Consider the following 19,588-nt stretch of genomic DNA (forward strand, 5'->3'; position numbering starts at 1 on the left):
GTAAGCGTAACCCTGTTCTGCTGACCCAGGGAGAAGAAAGATTAGAAAATCTCCCCAGTTCGGTGAACAGGCCCTAGGCCGACAGCTGCCTCTGGACTCCAGGCTCGCCCACCCCGGCCGTGACTGAGCAGGATCGCGCAGCAATCTTCTCGCGGGGGAAACCGCACCGACTCCTCGCCCTCATCAGCCGGCCCTCCGGGATTGTGCTTCCCACTCAACAGGCCTTCGCTGTAAAGTCCCGTGGAGGCCGCCGGAACCGCCCAAGTGGAATTCCCAGCCTCGGGAACGCGCATGGACCCCAGGAGTAGCTCTCCACTCCACTGCCTAGCCCCAGACGCCTCCGCACATCTCTGGCCAGCTACCCCGACGGCGTGCGGAGGACCCGCCCCTCTAGGCTCAGCGCCTCCCCTCCCCGGACTCTGATTGGCTGTTTGACACGTCAGTCGGTGCCAATCCCCGCCCTGCGACTCCACCGCCTTCCCCAGCCCGCCGCAGGGAAGCGAGCCTGGGCGCCGGCGGGCGGCCGTCGCGTCTGACAGACCACTGCAGACCTGGGGCAGAGGCCCAACGCCTGTCCGCAGCGCGGCCGGCATGGCGGCGCCAAGGAGCCCCACGCGGTCAAGGGAGCGGGAGCGGTCTCACGCCCCCGCCGCAGGTGAGCCTGGGGCCGGGCTGGGCGGGGGGCGCGGGCAGGGACCGTCAGGGCGGGCGGGGTTGCGGGCAGCCTGGGACGCGCCCTCCTCTGTGGCCGCGGGTGCCGCTCGGCGGGGGCTGGGAGTCCTGGAGCCGGAGCGCGCCCCTGAGCGGGGCGGGAGTGGGGCGGGGCTGCACCACCATTCGGGGGTCGAGCTGGTGTCCGGGACGGGGTTGTATTTGTATAAGGGAGGCCAAGCAGCTTAGGTCGCTTGTCCGGGCGGGAAACGCAGGTTCCTGGAGGAAAGCCGGTCTTTGGGGTCGGGGTCCCCTCAGAGCCGCGAGGGAAGCCTGCGCAGCGGCGGAGGTCGCGCCCTGCGCCTGGGAGCGGTCCCGGGGTGCGTGGACCAGCGGGGCCCAGTATCCTCTCGGGGAGCTCAACTCGCTGACAGGGGGAGTTACGTTTCGCGCCCTGCTGGCAGAGGATGTGGCGCACACCTTCGCGGCACTCGAGACTTGCTAACAACACAGAATACTCTGGCTGAAAAAAAATTCACCCAGACGGGACCGGGCGCAGTGGCACACGCCTGTAATCCCAGCACTTTGGGAGGCCGAGGCGGGCGGATCACGAGGTCAGGAGTTCGAGACCAGCCTGGCCAATATAGTGAAACCCTGCCTCTACTAAAAATACAAAAAATTAGCCGGGCGTGGTGGCGGGCGCCTGTAGTCCCAGCTACTCGGGAGGCTGGGGAGGCTGAGGCCGGAGAATTGCTTGAACCCGGCGAGCGGAGGTTGCAGTGAGCCGATATTGCACCACTGCACTCCCAGCCTGGGCGACAGAGTGAGACTCCGTCTAAAAAAAAAAAACAAAACAAAAAAAACCAAATCACCCAACAAGGGCAGCAGCATAGCCTGGGAGTTCAGGCACTGGGTCTTGAAGTCTCCTCCCGCTGGCTCGGTAGCAGGGTCCTCTCCGCCTCTGAAGTCCACATAGGATGTCTTCCTAACCAGCCCCGAGAAAGAAGCATAGCTGCTTCTTGGTTTTGAAGGAACACATGCCCGTGTCTATATTTGTCTGGAGCCCACTAGTGAATTTTGGGAGGATGCCGGTTCCCAAACACAGAGTTTGGGCTGCAGGAACTGCAGTGATTATGGCAAATTGGCAGTTGCGGGGATTGCTTATGAATTGCTGTTCTTGGTCCCAGCATGAGCTTTTAATTCACACAGCAAACTGTTGGGTGCAGGGGAAACAGCACCTTTCTGGGAGTTAGAGGACATCATTCTGATGTGTCCTCATCCATAGAATGAAGGCCTCCGGTTAGCTGATCCAGGCAGCCTTTCCCAGTGGAGAACTCTGTCCTACCTCCCACTCTCAAAAGTTTGGAGAATGAACTCATTTTTAAAAACCTTTCTGCACCTTGGGTTATTATAAAATTAGCCACATATTTCCTATGGGTGTATTCGTTTGAACTTTTTATTATGTTATTTTCTTTTCTCCTCCCTGCCTTAGTTTGGCAGAGAAACAAAAATTGGAAATGGAGGCAGGAACACAGCTGGAAAGGCTGGTTTGGGAGGCAGAAAGGTGCCTACTCTAGGCTTAACATCATCACCCGGAATTTTTCCTTTCTCTGCACCAAGCTCAATGCATGCCAGCGCTGCCAGCCCGGGTAGAGATTCTTTCCTCTGCTCCAATTGTGGGATCTGCAGTTGGTGTGCAGCAGAGGAAGAATGTGATTCAAGGATCAGATTATGGAAAACTTTTTTCTCCAAAACATAACTTCTGACGACTTACAAGCATAGTTTCCCTTCTTTGCCAGTGGTATTTGGCAAAACAAAAATAAAACCAGTTTTAAAATCAGTTGTCAAAGCTAGTATAGGGACAACTTTTTTGGCTTTCGAACAGCAGGTAACACTTGACAATAAAACTAGACAACAGAAGAAAACCCACAGAAGAGGTTTTTTTGTTTGTTTGATTTTTACTATTTCTTCTTTAAAGTGTTAAGGTATGTTAGGATATTGAGAATCGTGGACTAAGCATCTCTGCATAATATCATCCGAAAGACTGTCTGAATCAGAATGTTAGATGCATGGAAGAAGCATTGGAAGTTCACTTAGTGCAGTGCCCGGAGAAGACACTGTCATCTATTAGGAAGGCAGGGAGAGATGGTCATAGAGTGGAATAAGCTCACAGTCGCCAGCACACCTTAGGCAGACCACTGTGTTTGCAGGGAGAATGTGTGCACCCCACACTCTTCCTTGCTCTTCTGACATGTGGCCAGACTCGGACCATTAACTGCCTTGATTGGCTCAGCTCTGCTGTGGTTCTCTCCACCACTGTCCATCTGTTCAATGGTAACATTTACATTTCAGCCATGATTTCAGGAACCACAGTACTCAGTGGAGGTTCTTAGGGGCAGGTGTTGGGGGAATAGGAATGCCCGGTGTGGAACAGCGGACCCACTCCAGCTATTCTTGGAGTTGCTCTGCTTTTTTATTTCTGTATACTTTTATGTTTGTTTTGTTGTTTTTTGCTGTTCTAGGTAAGGTTTTGTTTGGAGGAAAGAGTTTAATGCTAAATCAAACATTTAAAAATAATGGTAATGGCTGATTTTTTTGGTGCTTCTTGTGTCTTAGTTCATTTATTACATGGAAAATGCTTAGAACTGGTTGGTTGTAGTTCCGAGTAAGCACTCAAATGTTAGCTGCTTCTCCTGTTATTAATATTACCTTCTACTATGAAGTAGTTGTTATTTTTTAACCTTATTTTAAGAAACCAAGTCACACACAAACTTGTACAAGGTTACTCACCTCCCACGTACATGTGTCTGCTAAATGAAAGGTGTATTCCTCGATATCCTGGATTTTGTTAATCCAAAGCCATTCAAGTAGGCGCAAGTGTATGTATGATGCAGATGTTTTTGAGCCACCATAAGCAGCCTTTGGCCTGTTCCCATGGGCAGTGGCAGATAATCACTAGGCAGGCAGGTGAATTTACCTGGTGGAACTTCTGTGTTCAAAAGGAGAGTAGGCAGATGGACCTGTTAATGACCCAGTGATTGGTCAGGTGGCAAGAGGAGCAATGAGAAGTGTGGGCGCAAGCATTCCCTCCACATGGATTTCCGAAAGTGTGCTGAGAATTGTGACCTTATTCTAGAACAAGTGCCTTCAAGGTCTTTACTCTCGAGGAGGAGAAGAAGGAGTAGAGGGGGCGCTGGTGGTAGACAGTATGTGCCAAGGAAAAGAGGCTTGAGAGCTGCTGGTTACGACTAGCAGCTGCTAGTTGTAACTGTCAAGAGAAATATTTCCCTTCTCTAAAAAATAGTTTGAGGGCTGTGGGGGGAAAAAAAACTGCAGTTAAAGGCACCCACAACAGAATGCTTAAAACCAAATGATCCATAGTTGATTTTGTTGTTGTTGTTTTGCCACCCATTTGTCCTATTATACTTCTACTCTTACATTTCTATGAGATGAATAAATATCAAATAGAATGTAACTTTTTTGGTACCAAGTATTTTATCTCAGTAGAAAGTCTTGATTGGGTATTATTAACTTGAAAATGACCTTTTCTCTGGCTCAGGTCTCAAGGTAGCTTCATCTGGGAGGCCTTGGCTGGCTCTCTGGCCTGGAGTGGGTGCTCTCCTATGTGCCTGTAGCACTCAGTGCTTGTCCCCATCACAAAAATAGTTGGCATTTGAATTTTCTTTTGGTGCTAGATGTGGAGACACTGACCACAGATAGTGTTATATAATCTTTACATTCACGACTCTGTGACACTCACAATGGCTACAGAATTTGCTCAAGGCTTCTGCTAGTAAGTGGTGGCCAGGGTAAGCCCTGGCATGGGACTCCACTCATAACAGATTCTTAACAATCTGTCTGCTTCTGTCACCTGAAACAGAGTTCTGGCTTCTACCTGAGAGCTCTCCATAGTTTCCAAGGTTACCTTACCACATTTAAGCTGTTCTGAATTAAGGTTGGGTTAACATTTGCATACTGTTTTTATTGTTTGAGACAACTCTTGCAGGTCTGGGTACAGGAGAAGAGAGATTATGAAAAAGTTTTTATTACTGGGCTAAAACTTCCTAGTTTAGTGGTTCCCCATACGTGGCTGTTAAAGTCTCTACTTAATTTGTGGAGGAATTATTGGATTAGTATATTTGGTTAGTAAATCCTTTCGTTCTCTTCTGTCCATATGAGTCCTCTGGTACACGTTCAGCTACTTGGTAACACAATCTGTTTTCAAAATGAGGTTGCGTACACATTTATCTGATTTGTAATTAATTTAATGGAAGAACATTTACATGGTACTTCTAAATAAATCAACAGAAAGTTTTTGTATATGTTCTCATTTTTCCAATAACCTTTTATGCTAGTAATAGTCCATTTTTCTACTTTCCCATTTAATTGGAGCCAGAATAGACAGGTGACATCATGTTTAAGAGGATGTTAAAATGTTTATGTTCCTTTCTAGGAGACAAAAGCCTATTGCCTGTTAGTACTGTTGCTGGGATTCCTAGATAATAAACAAAAATCCCAGAAACTGTAGCACATAAAATGCTATGCTTGATGAATCTCTAAATTAAGAATTTAACAGTAAATCTTTTGTTGTTGATTTAACCATGTTACTATGACATCGAGTCTGTGGAATTATTGGATAAATAGACACAAAGTTACCTAAAATACCTCAGGTCTTTCTCCTCTTGCCATATTATTGGTTATTAATGAATATTTGAGTGAGTCTTCTAGCAGAGGGAGTGATAAATACCTCAGCTCTTTCTCCTCTTGCCATATTATTGGTTATTAATGAACATTAGGATTAGTCTTCTAGGAGAGGGAGTAATAATGTAGTTGGAAGTCATTCTCAAGAGAGTCTTCCCTCAAATCAGAAGTGAAAATATCATTAAACATCAAGTGTTTACTGTTTCAAAAAAAAAAAAGAATCATACCTCCCTCTCCTGTACCCACCACGGTGGAGATGAGCTCTCATCTCTTCCTAGGCTTGGGACAGCCTCGGTGGGTACAAACCAGTTCCCAAATGGCTCAGGAATGGAGGTGGGCAGTGGAGCTGATGATGATGGAAGCTCATCAGAGCGTGTACTTTGAACAATCTGTGTCTGTCCTCTAAGCCAAGGCATAGACCTCTGTAGCATTTAGTCTCCAAGTTTAAGAGAAGTGAACTAAATTCCTTCTTGCCTGGTAATGCATCTGTCCCTAGGTCTTAGAATAACACCTGATACTTTGGGGCTGTATTTTTTGACCTGTGATGAGAAGGCCTCAACTTGCTTGTGAACTCTCTAGAGTTAAAGAAAGACTGGGTGCTGTGTGTCTTCCGAATCCACCACTTGGACAGGCTGAAATGCTGCGGAGCAAGCAGAATGGCTGATAGGAAGGGGAAGTGGAAGAGATGGCAAGCCAGTGCCAGCATGGGCTGAATGTAACCAGTCACTGTCTAGATAGGAAGGGCTGGTGGCACTCATGTCAGTGGATGAGATCAGCAATTTGTCATTTTACTTGGCATTTATAAAATGAACTTGGAGTTTGGCTTGTAGCTAAGGTTAGGTTGACTGTTTAGCTTGAAGTGGAAACGTAGCCAATGAAAGTATTAACATACATGTTGGGTCCCACAGTTTTGTGCCTGAAGCAGTGCAAGTCTTGGGCATGTCGATTCCTAGGAGATCTAAACAAAAATCCCTTGAACCAAGAGAGAGCTTATTAGATCAGTTTTATCCATGGTATATCCCTCTATTTTTGTTTTTTAAGTATTAAATATTTGTTAGACTCAATTTTGGTTAGTTAGCTGACTGTCATGATAGAGCACTTGTAGAGTCTATGCTTGGTGATCTGCCTTGTACTGTCTTGTCCTTCACACTTTGCTGCGTCTTCTCCCATATGTAATTGATTAATTTGTTTGAATTTTGGAGCCTATTACATCTCCCTTTCCCTCCCGTCTCCTTGATGTTCCTTTTTCCTCCCCTTCTAGCAGTCTTTTTGAAGCTGATTACTACCATAGAGACCCTTGTGGAAAAGGCCGTTTATTAGAACTAACCTTGGGTTGACTGGTTTAATAGATCTGTAGAACTCAGCATGAACTTCTAAGGGTTGGGGTATTTGCTGGCATTTGTCAAGATCTTACGTATCTTCCATATACACTTAGGGCATCTTTTCTGTGGTGCAAGCTTTGAGTAATGTTTTGAGTTTAGTTGAATGTCAGTTATTTCACAACTATTTCTACTCCTGTGCCTTGTGCCCCAACGTGGCTAGTCCTCTAACATAACTCTGAAACATATTAAAATAAGGAGACCTTTGGAGAATGAAGGGAAATGGCAGTTAATGGCCTGGCTTCCTTATGTTTGCTCACAGGGGAGGAAGCTGAGGTCCAGATGGCTCAGCTGTCTAGGACCAGACCCTGAGTTCCTGACTCCTTCAGTTCCCTCCTCATTTCACTACCTTGAAACCATCCTACTAGATGACCACTTCACATTCTCACTTCCTGCTTTATATTTATGTGGTGTAATTAAGGGAAGAGAAAACACACTGGTGGTTCATTATTTCTGACATACATATTAAAAGTCAGAAGGGACCACCAGGATAGAGGCTCTTAGTTAGCATAAATGTGGTAGGGTAACACAACAGCCCCAAGTAGGTGAATACATTTATTTCTCTCACGTCAAAGAGAGGTAGCTCCCCAGGGCTGGGATGATCTCCATGGTGTCAGGGCCCCAGGTTCTTTCCACTTTGTTTCTCCACTATGCCTGTCTTCAATGCCCACTGCCACTTTTGGGTACAAGATGGCTGCTGGAGCATCAGCCATCACATTTACATTCCAGCTAATAGGGAGGAAAAAAAGCAAGGAACACACCCCTCTTAACAAGCCCTTTTGAAAGTTGCACCTTCCACTTCTCTTTGGCCAGAAGTCACTCACACAGCTGTACCCAGCACCCAGGGATGATGGAATGAGCCTTTATCTGAGTAGCCATGTGCCCAGCCCAAAGTCAGGGCTTGATCTTGATGGGAGGAGGAGAGAACAGACCCTGGGAGAAGCTGGCTGTCTCTCTCGTAGAGACACATGGACGGGATCCTGATTACATGGATTCATTTCATTCATTCAACAAATATCTATTAACTATCTACTGTGTACTTAGGCACTCAGAAAGCGGAGTGAAAACAGATTCAGTCCCAGTCCTTAAGACATTTACTGTCTACACAGGGAGACAGACACTAATCAAACACAAACACAACTGTGTAAACTGTGGCAAGTGCTGTGAAAAGGACACTGTGCTGTGAGAGAGGAAAACAGGGATTTGCTCAAGGCTGGGGGCTGGAAACAGAGAAGTGATGTTTGAGCTGAGAGCTGGAGAATGAGTGGAATGAACTAGGACATGGTTAGAAGGAAGAATGTTTCAGACAGAGGGAAGAGTACAGGCAAAGCAAGGCAGGGAGGCAGATGCGAGCTCTAGGAGGAAGTGAAGGCACTCCTTATATTGGAGCAAGAGGAAGAGGTGAGAGAAGAGGGAGGGGTCAGAGTCAGACCATGACGGGGACTGGGTGTGGGTGACCAACCGTCCCAGCTTGCCTGGACTGAGAGATGTGCCAGTATGTGGAGCTTTCAGTGCTAAAACTGGGAGAGTCCCAGGCAAACCAAGAGGAGTTGGCCACCTTCCCTGGAGGCCAGGGCAACGGTCAGGTTCCTTTCTTCATTATTTTCAGAGAAGTTGGCCGAGCACGGTAGCTCATGCCTGCAATCCCAGCACTTTGGGAGGCCGAGGTAGGTGGATCACTTGAAGTCAGGAGTTCGAGACCAGCCCGGCCAACGTGGTGAAACCCCCATTTCTACTGAAAATACAAAAATTAGCCAGGTGTGGTGGCAGGTGCCTGTAATCTCAACTATTGGGAGGCTGAGGCAGGAGAATCGCTTGAACCTTGGAGGCAGAGTTTGCGGATCATGCCACTGTACTCCACCCTGGGCGACAGAGTGAGACTCCATCTGAAAAAAAAATTTTTTTTCAGAAAAGTTCCTTTTAGATAGACATAGCTTCCAGCCGTAGAAGAACAACAACTGTAACTAGTAAAAGTAACCGCTTACTTTGGCCAAAGGGAAAGGGGCACAAAACAGACGCAACACTTATTTTTAGTTGAATTACTTGACCAGTAGGATTTTTCTTAATCTGGCCTGATTTCTCCTAAGGGTAACTTTGGAAATTAATTGGCATCTGATGATGTATTTGAGATAGCAGAAGCAGCTAAGGGTAGGGGGTGCCCTTACTCCATAGCAGGATTTCTCAACACTGGCAACGTTGAAATTACTGGGAAGCTTAAAAAAGATACCTGGCCCTCAGCCTAATAAATCTGAAAATCCACAGGAGCCAGGGCCAGGGTCCTGGGGGTCTTGATGGAATGCAGATTCTGCTTCCATGGGGTTTGAGAATCTGTAGTTCTAAGAAGTCCCCAGTGGTATTGATGTTGGTGTCCTGTGGACTTTGAGTAGCAATGTTCTATAAAGTTTGATGAGATCGTTTTTGAAGCCACTGGTCTCCCTTTAGGAGAGCAGATCTACAGGCCCAATAAACGTGTATGAGTCCATGATAGGAGCAAGGGTAAAAGACTTAGGGCGGGGAGGTGGCTAAGGAGGCTTCGGCCGTGTGGTACCATCAGCAAGATCACACTGAACCCAGGGGAGCAAATCTTGACTTCTCAGTTGGTCCCAGGGGATGGGTGAGAGGTAATGGGGTGAGTTGTGGCTTTGTAAGCCACTGACTGTCACAAGTATTCTCCTGAGGTCTCTGGCTAGGATACTACCATAGGTACTGACCATTTTTTTACCTTTCTGACAATTGGCTAGGGCCCTTTCCAACTGATATCAGTGGCTAACAGGATGTAGGTCTTTCCTACAAATGAGAGAAGCCATGGAAAGAGTTTTACATCGTAAACAGTTTTGCATTGTAAAGAGTTTTGCATAGGAGATGATACATCCATCGAATGTTTAAAAAAACAAACCCACACTGGCTCTGGAGTAGAAAACAGAACTGGGGAAGGGAGACCAATCGGAAGGATTAGTAACTATTAGTGACGGTGCCCAAATGATTCTGAGTAATGGAAGAGTCACCACCAGGGCAAAAGTGAAGAATGACTTACCTCAAAGTGTATCTTTAGTCAGCGTGTTCATAAATGATTTATATTAGGATGTGGAAGTCTGATATTAAAGGCCTGAAAGTTGAACCAGACCACGTGCCACTGAAGCCCTGGCAGGTCAAAGCAGTGAGCCAAATCAGTAAATTAAATCTGGCAGATATAGCCGGGCGCGGTGGCTCACGCCTGTAATCCCAGCACTGTGGGAGGCCGAGACGGGCGGATCACAAGGTCAGGAGATCGAGACCATCCTGGCTAACACGGTGAAACCCCATCTCTACTAAAAATGCAAAAAATTAGCCGGGCGTGGCGGCGAGCGCTTGTAGTCCCAGCTGCTTGGGAGGCTGAGGCAGGAGAATGGCGGGAACCCGGGAGGCGGAGCTTGCAGTGAGCCGGGATCGCGCCACTGCACTCCAGCTTGGGCCACAGAGCGAGACTCCGTCTCAAAAAAAAAAAAAAAAAAAAAAAAAAAAAAAAAAAAAAATCTGGCAGATATAAATGTCAGGTCCTGCCTGGGTCTAAAGATCCTAGAACTGGCCCACATGATCTGGATAACCCTTTGTTTCCATTCCCATGTTCTGAACTGACAGGTAGATACAGATGTCAGAGATTAAGAATATATTTTTCTAAGTCAGCTCAGTGACATAAAATCCACATGTCCTAGTTGTGTGGCCACTTGGGCTTGCTAGCAGTGCCCAAGCGGAACTCCCTCCTAAAGTTCTAGGCCTCCCTCCCAAGGAGAGTGCAGGCCCAAGGATTCCTTCTGCGCGGGCAGGTCTGTGGGCGCGAAAGGGGCTGAGCTGAGCATGCCATTTTAAAACAAATCTGCCACTCAGATCAATCTCTCACCTTCAGGAAGGAGTAAGGGCGGTAGGAGGGAGCCATAACCCCACCTCCAGGACGGCCTCTCCACCGGGAGACTTGAGGAGAGTGAGTGAAACCCCTGGTCCCTCTCTTTCCTTCAAAGATGGGGAGACACACCCCAGCACAGGTCCAAAGGGCTTTAAGCTGACAGCAGGTCGAATGTGAGTCAGTGGCTTTTGGGTTGTTTGTAGCTGTGCAGTACGATCATGGGCTGCATTACTGTGAATGTATCATCTAAAACAGGGTTCAGCAAGCCACAGCCCATGAGTCATATCTGGCCTGCTGTTTATTTTTACATGGCCTATGACCTCAGAGTGGTTTTCACATTTTTAAATGGTAAAAATGAAAATAATACTACTTCCTGACATGTGAAAATTAGATGGAATACAAATTTCAATGTCCATATATAAAGTTTTATTGGATCGGAGCCCTGTGTGTATTGTCTGTGGCTGCTTTCCCTGTGTAAGGGCAGAGCTGAGTAGTTGAGACAGATCAACTCGTTATGGCTGATGAGACCTAAAATACGTACTCTCTGACCCTTTTCAGAAGACTTAGCCTTGATGTAGAATGAAGAAGGTGGTCACCTTGTTGAATTCTGTCCTGGGGATCACACCCAGGACATTGTGATTGACGGGGGTCTCACATTAAGTGTGGAATGAGTTTAGAGGAGACTGACCAGGACATCGAAGAGACTCCCCAAAGATATCATGTAGGGATTGGTTGAGAAAACAGGAGCTGTCTAAACTAGAAGAGAGAAAGATGCAGAGTAGAAATGATGGAAATGATAGAACTTCGAAGAGAATTACTCAGGGGAAGGCAGTAATGTACAGTGGTTAGTTCAGAGGGCACAGCTCTACATCAGAACGTGGGGGTTCAAGTTCAGACTTCTACTTGTTTTCTCTGGGCTTCAGTTTCTTCACCTCAAAAAATGAAGCATTCCTGTGACAGCTCATCAGATTACCAGATCCACAGTGAATTAAGATTCAGCATTTGCCTTAGAGGTGTTTGCAGGCTAGTGGGAAATAGTCGTGAATACACTAAGCTAGCCTGCAGTGTAGACATATTGCTGAGGGAGCACCCTGGGAAGCCTAAAAGAACAAGTACAATTCTGCGTTTAGCCCAAAGCATTCTGCAGTCCCATGAAAGATGTAAAAGGTCGTCATATGCAAGAGGAATCAGACTTGTTCTTCATAACCCCAAGCGATAGATCCAGGGTGGTTACAGATCTGAACACCTCAGTCTCTTGCTTAAAACTCTCACGACCTTCCCTTGCTCTTCAGTTAAACATCAGCCTCTTGAACGAGACCTTCAGGCTTCTCCAGCATCCCCTCACTTTCCTTGCCTTGCAAGCTCCTGTCCAGCCTTGGATCTCAGCTCAGCCTCGTGTCCTAGGGAAGCATTCTCCAACCTGGTTTAGGTCAGATTCCCTTGTTACAGTGCTTGTGGAGCTGCGTTCCTTTCCTCTGGAGCATCGCCTCAGTGGTGCTCTGTTCCCACTAGGAGTCCGTCTGTCAGTCCCTGCCAGGGGGATCCAGTCTGTTGCATTTATAATTGTAGCATCAGCTCTTGGCACTGTGCCTGGCCTGTGGGAGGAGCTTAATCTATGTTCATAGAATAATGATCACAGTTGATCAATAAAGAGAGAAGCATTCCAAAAAAGGAAAAAAGGAAATGGACCCCACAGGGTGGAGCGAGTTCCCAGCTGAGAGGTATGTAAGCAGAGGATGACAGATGGTGGGAGATGGTAGCCAAATGGTTTATATTCAGATAGTGCTTTTTTGTTTAATTTTGTTCCAACCCTGTGCTATCACTTTTCAGCCACTGGGGTACCTTCTTGGGGTCATCAAGGCTAAGTGATTAGTCCTGTAGCTAGAAAATGACAGAATGAAGACAAGAGTCCTTTGCTCATTTTTGCCAAATGAGTTGTCTCTCCCAGGCTGGGGAGGCCTGTGTGGCTGGAGAAAGCAGTGGCAGTGCTGGAGTTCTGTGACTCCACGGGGAAGGAATTACAACTTCCTCTTCAGTAGTAGCCTATCCCATCTATAGCTTTCGTGGTTTTATAGTTGGATGGATTTTTAAAATGCGACGATTAGAAAATGAAACTTACCTGTAAAATGATGGGTTGCATTCAACACCTCTAGAAGATGTGCGCAGTCAAAAAGAAAAGCGACTCTGAGCTGTGATGTTATTAAAAAAAACACACACACGATCCTCTCAGTGTTTGGCCAGGAGCAGCTTCCTGTCGTATTTCTTGATACTTTCAGTTTAGAGGGAGCCTTGGGGGCAGTGTGCCCCATCCTGGGGGGATGGTGCTGACAGCATAAGTGGGTTGCATGACAGCCTACAGTTGAATGTCTTAGTGGTCATGACTTTCAAGATAAAATCCTCCCACTTGGTGCTTCTCTTTCTAAGTGATAGTGATCTTGTAGTTGTTGGTTATTGTATTCAACTAAGTGGAAGACTGTCATTTCTTATTGAGCAGAATTAATGCCTGAAATACAAAAGTTCAGAAGGTCCTTTGAGTTTACTATTTCAAGAATTTATTAAGAGGGTTTTTTTTTCTTAATATTTCCCCCATAACTGGTATAAGAACAACCAACTAATCTATGATTTTGCAAGAACCAAGACAGTTTAAACTCACTCTTTCACACTGCTGTGCTAACTTCTAGAAATCTCTTGAATCTCCATGTGCTCCAAATTATTTAGAAAGCTCGATGCCCTAACAGGATTTGTTCTGTGTGTTTTTCCTTCTGTTTGTGTAATGCTTAATTTATTTGTTTAGACTAATGTACAATATTTTGCTTTATTCTTAAACTGAGTTTCTCAGAATTAGACAATCAGTTCCCACACTGAAGGCTCCCAGCCTTTCCCTGCAGTCACATTGAGGCCTAACGATAAACTAAAAGCCTCTGAGAGAAGTGACCTCCTGGGGAATGGAGGTGCTCACCTGACCAGCTGACAGGAGGACACTGTGTCCCCAGGCCAGGGACTCCCTGTGGGCAGGGAGTGTGTGTTGCCTTTCACTGCCTCCCTGCCTGGCATCCAGCCCAGGGGGTAACAAGTGTGAGGAATTGGTGAGGGGTCTGGGGAAGGGAGGGGGCAGGCCTTCCCGGCCCATCCCTGTCTGCCTGTTCCATTGGCTTTAGTTTATTCCTCTGTGCAGCACTTCCTGCCCTTGATTACAAATGACCCAAAAGCCATACTCACCTTTTCAAAGGGAGCAGGGTTCCATGGCACAGCTCAGAAAAGTGTGAAGTTTTCCCGGCACCTCAGAAGTGTCTGTGTCCTCTGCTTGCTCACCCACCCCCATCTTCCTACCTCTGTTGCCACAGAGAGTGTCCTTTCTCACCCCTCCCTTGAGTTCCTTCCTATTCCATCAGCCTCTCTTTACCACTCTCTCTTCCATCGTCTGCTAACTAACCATAATAGGACATTGAAGCAGATGGAAATACCTGTTGTGTTTATTAAATGTAGTACTTCTACCTTAAGTTATTTTAGCCAGGTGATTTCACTGTGTGTATATTTCTTCACTTCCTCTGCTACCTCAGACATCTAAATTCAATTGCCTTTATGTCCTCCTAGCTCAGAGTTGATGTCCCTGCTCCCTGGCCTGCTCAGTAGCCCTTGAAAGACCACCTCTGCTTCAGGAGAGAGTCAGTGGGCTAGATGCCGGTGACAGAGTCTGTGTAGAGAAAAAGCGTGGAGGTACTGATATTGTATATACCATGAATAAGATCAGGAGAGGAAGTAGACGAGGTTGAGGACTATGCAGCTGGCCCATGAGGAAGTAGAGATAGTACAGATTCTGGAAGTTTGAGGCAAACCAGACGCTGCTGAGTTTCCATGAGATAGAGAGACTGTGATGTCCAGGACAGTAGGAGCCTCAGGCTCCTGGGGTAGAACTGCTGTTTGCACGATCACTCGGTTTCCGGCTTTTCAGTGTCTTTTAGTTTTGTTTTCAGGGTTTTGGGGTATGTGTGTGTGTATTTGGTTTCCTGTTTTAATGTTTGAATTACTTCAGCTTTGGTATATTGTAGAGAATGGAAAAAAAAAAACAACCTAAATAGAATTTTACCACCAAAAACGGTGTTTTTTTTTTTGTTTTTGTTTTTTTTTGGTGGTTCTGACCAACAGTCTCATCTGCCACATATAGTCTGAGTAATTACAGATCAGATTTTAGTTTCTGATGTTCGCGTTGTTGATTTCAGGAGGTCCTGAGGTAATTCCTCTAGGACATGTTCACTGCTGAAGCATTACTTCTGCTTGTGTGGGTCGGGGTCCCAGCATGCATTAATGCTAATGACTAGGGAGATGTATGAGACATTAATGCTGATGGCTAGGGAGATGTAATACACTTTGCAATGTAACAGATATGCATTGTGCTGTATATATGGTCTCATTTCAGCCACCACCCAAGTGGTTCAGTTCAAAAACATTGAAAAGAAATTTCATGTTTTTGTATCTCTTCACAGGCATTAAAGAGGATCAAATCCATAATTTCTGGCAACACTGTCCTTTTCCACTTTCCCTTGCAACTTCCTTGTGGACTTGTGACACTTCACTGTGGACCTGAGACTCCTACTGTCCTAGAAGTCCCCTTGTGGACTTTCTGGAGATTCTTCTTGCCAAAACTTGCTCCTCTCCCAACACACTCCTTTTTGTTCTCTTTTTTAAATGTAGAATGACTGAATTTGTGGAGGTGAAACCTTTTCTCCCTTCCTGTTTCTCTGAGTCCCAATCACCAAACCTTCTACAGGCATCCCTCTCCGGGGAAGAGGCGAGAAAGCTGGGCCAGGGACTGCAGAATTCTCCTTGGCAGGGTGGTGGAATGGGGACCCCTGTGAACCTTCTCATGTCCACAATTTTATCTCAGTTGTATTTGAGGAAATGAGATTTGATGCTGGAGGTCATCAGAACTGTCATTATGACACTATTTTGCAAGATGTCTCATTACGGTGTTTTCCTCTGTATCATTTTTTAGTTGTAATTCAGTTATTAGCCCAGGAAGGAGAAATTTTTTTAAATTTTCATTTTAAAGAGTCTTAATTTACTTGCTATAGCAATATTAATTTGAAGATTTCCTCAGATCCCTAATTCAGAGGCAGGACAGCCAAGTGGTAAAGGAGGCAACTTCTGGCATCATGTCTTTGTTCGTTTTCTGTTGTTATAACAGAATACCACAGACTGGGTGATTTATAAGGAAAATAAGTTTATTTCCTGCAGTTCTGTAGACTGGGGAGTCCAAGAGCTTGGCAGGCACCAGATCTGGTGAGGGCCTTCTTGCTGCATTGTAATACGGTGGAGGGCTGCATTGTAATATGATGAGAAGGTATTAGCACGCAGGTCAGCCACCAGTTCTGTCATGGGGGCCCCATGCTGATGGCCTTATCTAATCCTAATTACTTCCCAAAGGCCCCACCTCCAATCATCATATGAATTTTGTGATGAAGTTTCCAACACATAAAACCAACATGTGGGACTCATTGAAGACACATTCATACCGTAGCATATCACATTGCTCCTGTTTTTGAATTCTGGCTCTTCTACTTACTGGCTGAGTCCCATTGGGCAATTATTTAATCTTTTCCCCCTCAAAGTTTTCTCTGCAAAATAAGGGTTACTAGAGTAATAACAATAAAAACAAGGATTCGTGTTTATTGGGTACTTATGATGTGTGTCAGGTGTTGTGCAAAGTGCTTTCCCAACATTTCCTTTCAGTCTCACAGCAGCCCTGGGAGGTGGATCCTGCTGTGCCTCCTGTGTTGTGATGTGGTGATGATAGTAAGAGTGACTATGCACTGAGCACTCACTGTGCACCAGGCTCTGCTATGTGCTGTCTTCATTCGTAGATTCAGAAACTGAGGCTTAGGGAGGGGAAGTCACTTGCCCTGTGCAGGGCCAGCATGGGGACCATGTTGTTAGACTCTAGAGCCTTCTTACTGCCTGCTCCATGGCATGGTCACAGGAGTAAATGAATTAATTCCTGTAAAACACTTAACATAGGGGCTGGCACATAATAAAAGCTTAAATTGTAGCAATTGTAGCTGTTGGTGAAGTCATACTCTTTCCTACTAAAACACTGTATTTCTTATCCTTTGATGCAGAAGCCCCATTTCTAATGTTATCAGTGAACAGCTCGTATGGATCCTATACATGGCTGTATGGCCATGGCCTGCTTCCATGTGACTTACAAGTCTTGCAGAGTACCCTCCCATCCACCTCCAGATGGTTCTCTGGTACCCACACCAGCCCCTCCATGAATAGGCTCCGTGGCCCTTCTTGGCTGGAGTTACTTGACAAAACAATGTGGACACATTGGGTAGAGGGAGACCAGGAGTGCAGGTGTGTGTTCTAGGTTTTTTTTTCCTGACAGGTTGATCATATCACAATCTCTTGGATTGTAGGTGGGGTTGAGATTTGAGGATAAGGGCATGTGCTAGGAAGAGTATGTGTGAGTGGGGAGAGCCTCTCGGTCTGTAGCGGGTCCCCATGGAGGGCTGGGAGCTGCAGGAGAGGCCCTGTGCTCAGGAGAGATGGCCCAGCTTCAGGGTCTCACCTCAAATTCCACAGGGGTTGGTTGGTAACTGCCAAGTAGTAGGTTCCTGGGTTGTAACTGCAGCAGGTTAGATGGAGGCTGCGACAGATGAGAGCGTGTGTCCCTGGAGTGGGCAGCAGCCATCCCCACTTCAGTGACTGCAAGCCCTTCACGTCCACCCACAAGTGAGCACCGCCCTGTAGGAAATAGGCAGATGCTTTCAGAAGGCCTTCAGAGAAGAAGAGATGTGAACAGCCATTACGTTCAGGAGAACTTTCCTCATAAATGGAGCCTAAAGTGAGAAATCACACCAGTACTGGGGTTTAGGGAAATAGGTGCTCTCATATATGTGATGAGAGTCTGTGGCAGTGTCTATCAAAATTGAAAATGTGCACACCCTGTGACCTAGAATTTTATTTTCTTGAAATTATCCTTTTAAAAAAGCTACCACAAGGACTGTTAGAAAAGCATATTTGCCGCAGCATTGCTTGTAAAAGTGAGAAATGGGGAATGATCCAGGTGTTTATCAACAAGGCAGTGTTAGGCTGAGGCAGAAGGATGGCTTGAATCTAAGAGTTTGAGGTTGCAGTGAGCTGTGATCATGCCACTGTGCTCCATGCTCCATCCTGGGCAACAGCACAAGACCTTGTCTCAAAAAAAAGCAATGCTTACATGTAGGACAGTTTATAGTGAAATATTATTCATCATTTTTTTTTTATTATTATACTTTAAGTTCTAGGGTACATGTGCATAATGTGCAGGTTTGTTACCTATGTATACTTATGCCATGTTGGTGTGCTGCACACATCAACTCGTCAGCACCCATCAATTCATCATTTATATCATGTATAACTCCCCAATGCTTATTCATCATTAAAAAGAATAATGTGGATTTATGTGTACTGATATGAAAAGATGTCCACCTTTTATAATGAGAAAAAAACTAAAATCACGTTATAGTCCATTTTTCCAAAAAATGTTTGTACCTACAATAAAAGAAAGTATGTATCACGTGGGTAAAATTCTAGTTCTTCCATGAATTTAAAGCGTCACTAAAAATATTTGCATGTGTCAGAATTTTTAAAGTTGAAAAATCAAGCTAAATTAATAGAAATCTAAATTATAGATGTAAAGGCAATACAGCATTACATTTTTAAGCTTTCATAAAACATTTTACTAAATGTCTAGGTGGGAATAAATATATAATGATTTGAATAGCTAATTAACTGTTCTGAAAAGATAAGCACTTGCTTTTGAAAATATCCTTTTAAGTAATTGTAAATATGTCTTTAAAATTTGCTAGTGTTGGCCGGGTGTGGTGGCTCACGCCTGTAATTCCAGTACTTTGGAAGGCTGAGGCGGGTGGATCACGAGGTCAGGAAATTGAGACCATCCTGGCTAACAGTGAAACCCTGTCTCTACTGAAAATACAAAAAAAATTAGCCGGGCGTGGTGGCAGATGCCTGTAGTCCCAGCTACTCAGGAGGCTGAGGCAGGAGAATGGCGTGAACCCGGGAGGCGGAGCTTGCAGTGAGCTGAGCTGAGATCACGCCACTGCACTCCAGCCTGGGCAACAGAACAAGACTCCGTCTCAAAAAAAAAAAAAAAAATTTGCTAGTGTTGGCCGGGCGCGGTGGCTCACGCCTATAATCCCAACACTTTGGGAGGCTGAGGTGGGCGGATCGCCTGCAGTCAGGAGCTGGAGACCAGCCTGACCAACATGGAGAAACTCTGTCTCTACTAAAAATACAAAATTAGCTGGGCATGGTGGCGCATGCCTGTAATCCTAGCTACCCGGAGGCTGATAGGAGAATCACTTGAACCCGGGAGGCGGAGGTTGTGGTGAGCCGAGATCACATCACTGCACTCCAGCCTTGGCAAGAAGAGTGCAACTACATTTCAAAAAAAAAAAAAAAAAATTTGCTATGCTAGTGTTTTTTTTCTTTATTTGCTGGCAAATTATTTCTTTATAAGTGTAAATATCACATCAAATATACAGATGATAAAATATGCCAAAATTTTAGATTCTACATTGATGAGTCTTTTACTATAGTTAAGCACTGGAATTTTACTAAATTATGTACTGTGGAGGAAATTATTTTGCAGTGAACCCCAGAGGTTTGGTCGTTATTCAAAGTCCTCTTTCTCATTTGTACTTCAGCATTTTATGTGCTCAAACATAGTATAATTAGGAATCTACTGAACGTAGCAAAATATCACAAGTGCACTGTTTCAGCTCTCTAGGCCTGTTTTTTCTCTTGTCAAATCGGGAATGACGGTGTGTATCTTATGCAGCATCACTAAATAGATCTCATGACTCCTTTTAAGTGGTCTGCTTTCTGGAAATGATACCTATGTGCCTGCTGTCTGAGTTACTTGCTCTGTGCTGCTTAAGTAATGCCATATGTTATGGCCTGTAATGGTTCAAAC

The 19,588-nt window shown here is 45.5% G+C and overlaps 1 protein-coding gene across 2 annotated transcripts in view; it reads left to right on the top strand.

The window, feature by feature from the left end:
• Positions 1–473: 473 nt before the first annotated feature.
• OTULINL (OTU deubiquitinase with linear linkage specificity like) overlaps positions 474–19,588 on the top strand; it is a 34,716-nt gene continuing 15,601 nt past the window's right edge. For both annotated transcript variants that reach the window (XR_749182.2, XM_010374088.2), the window contains exon 1: positions 474–655. Coding sequence is in view for 1 of the 2 variants with exons in the window: in XM_010374088.2 (XP_010372390.1) it covers positions 592–655 (64 nt within the window). In the remaining variant the exon portion in view is untranslated. The remainder of the gene's footprint in view (positions 656–19,588) is intronic.

Source organism: Rhinopithecus roxellana, chromosome 3, assembly GCF_007565055.1.
Source record: "Rhinopithecus roxellana isolate Shanxi Qingling chromosome 3, ASM756505v1, whole genome shotgun sequence".
Lineage (NCBI taxonomy): Eukaryota > Metazoa > Chordata > Mammalia > Primates > Cercopithecidae > Rhinopithecus > Rhinopithecus roxellana.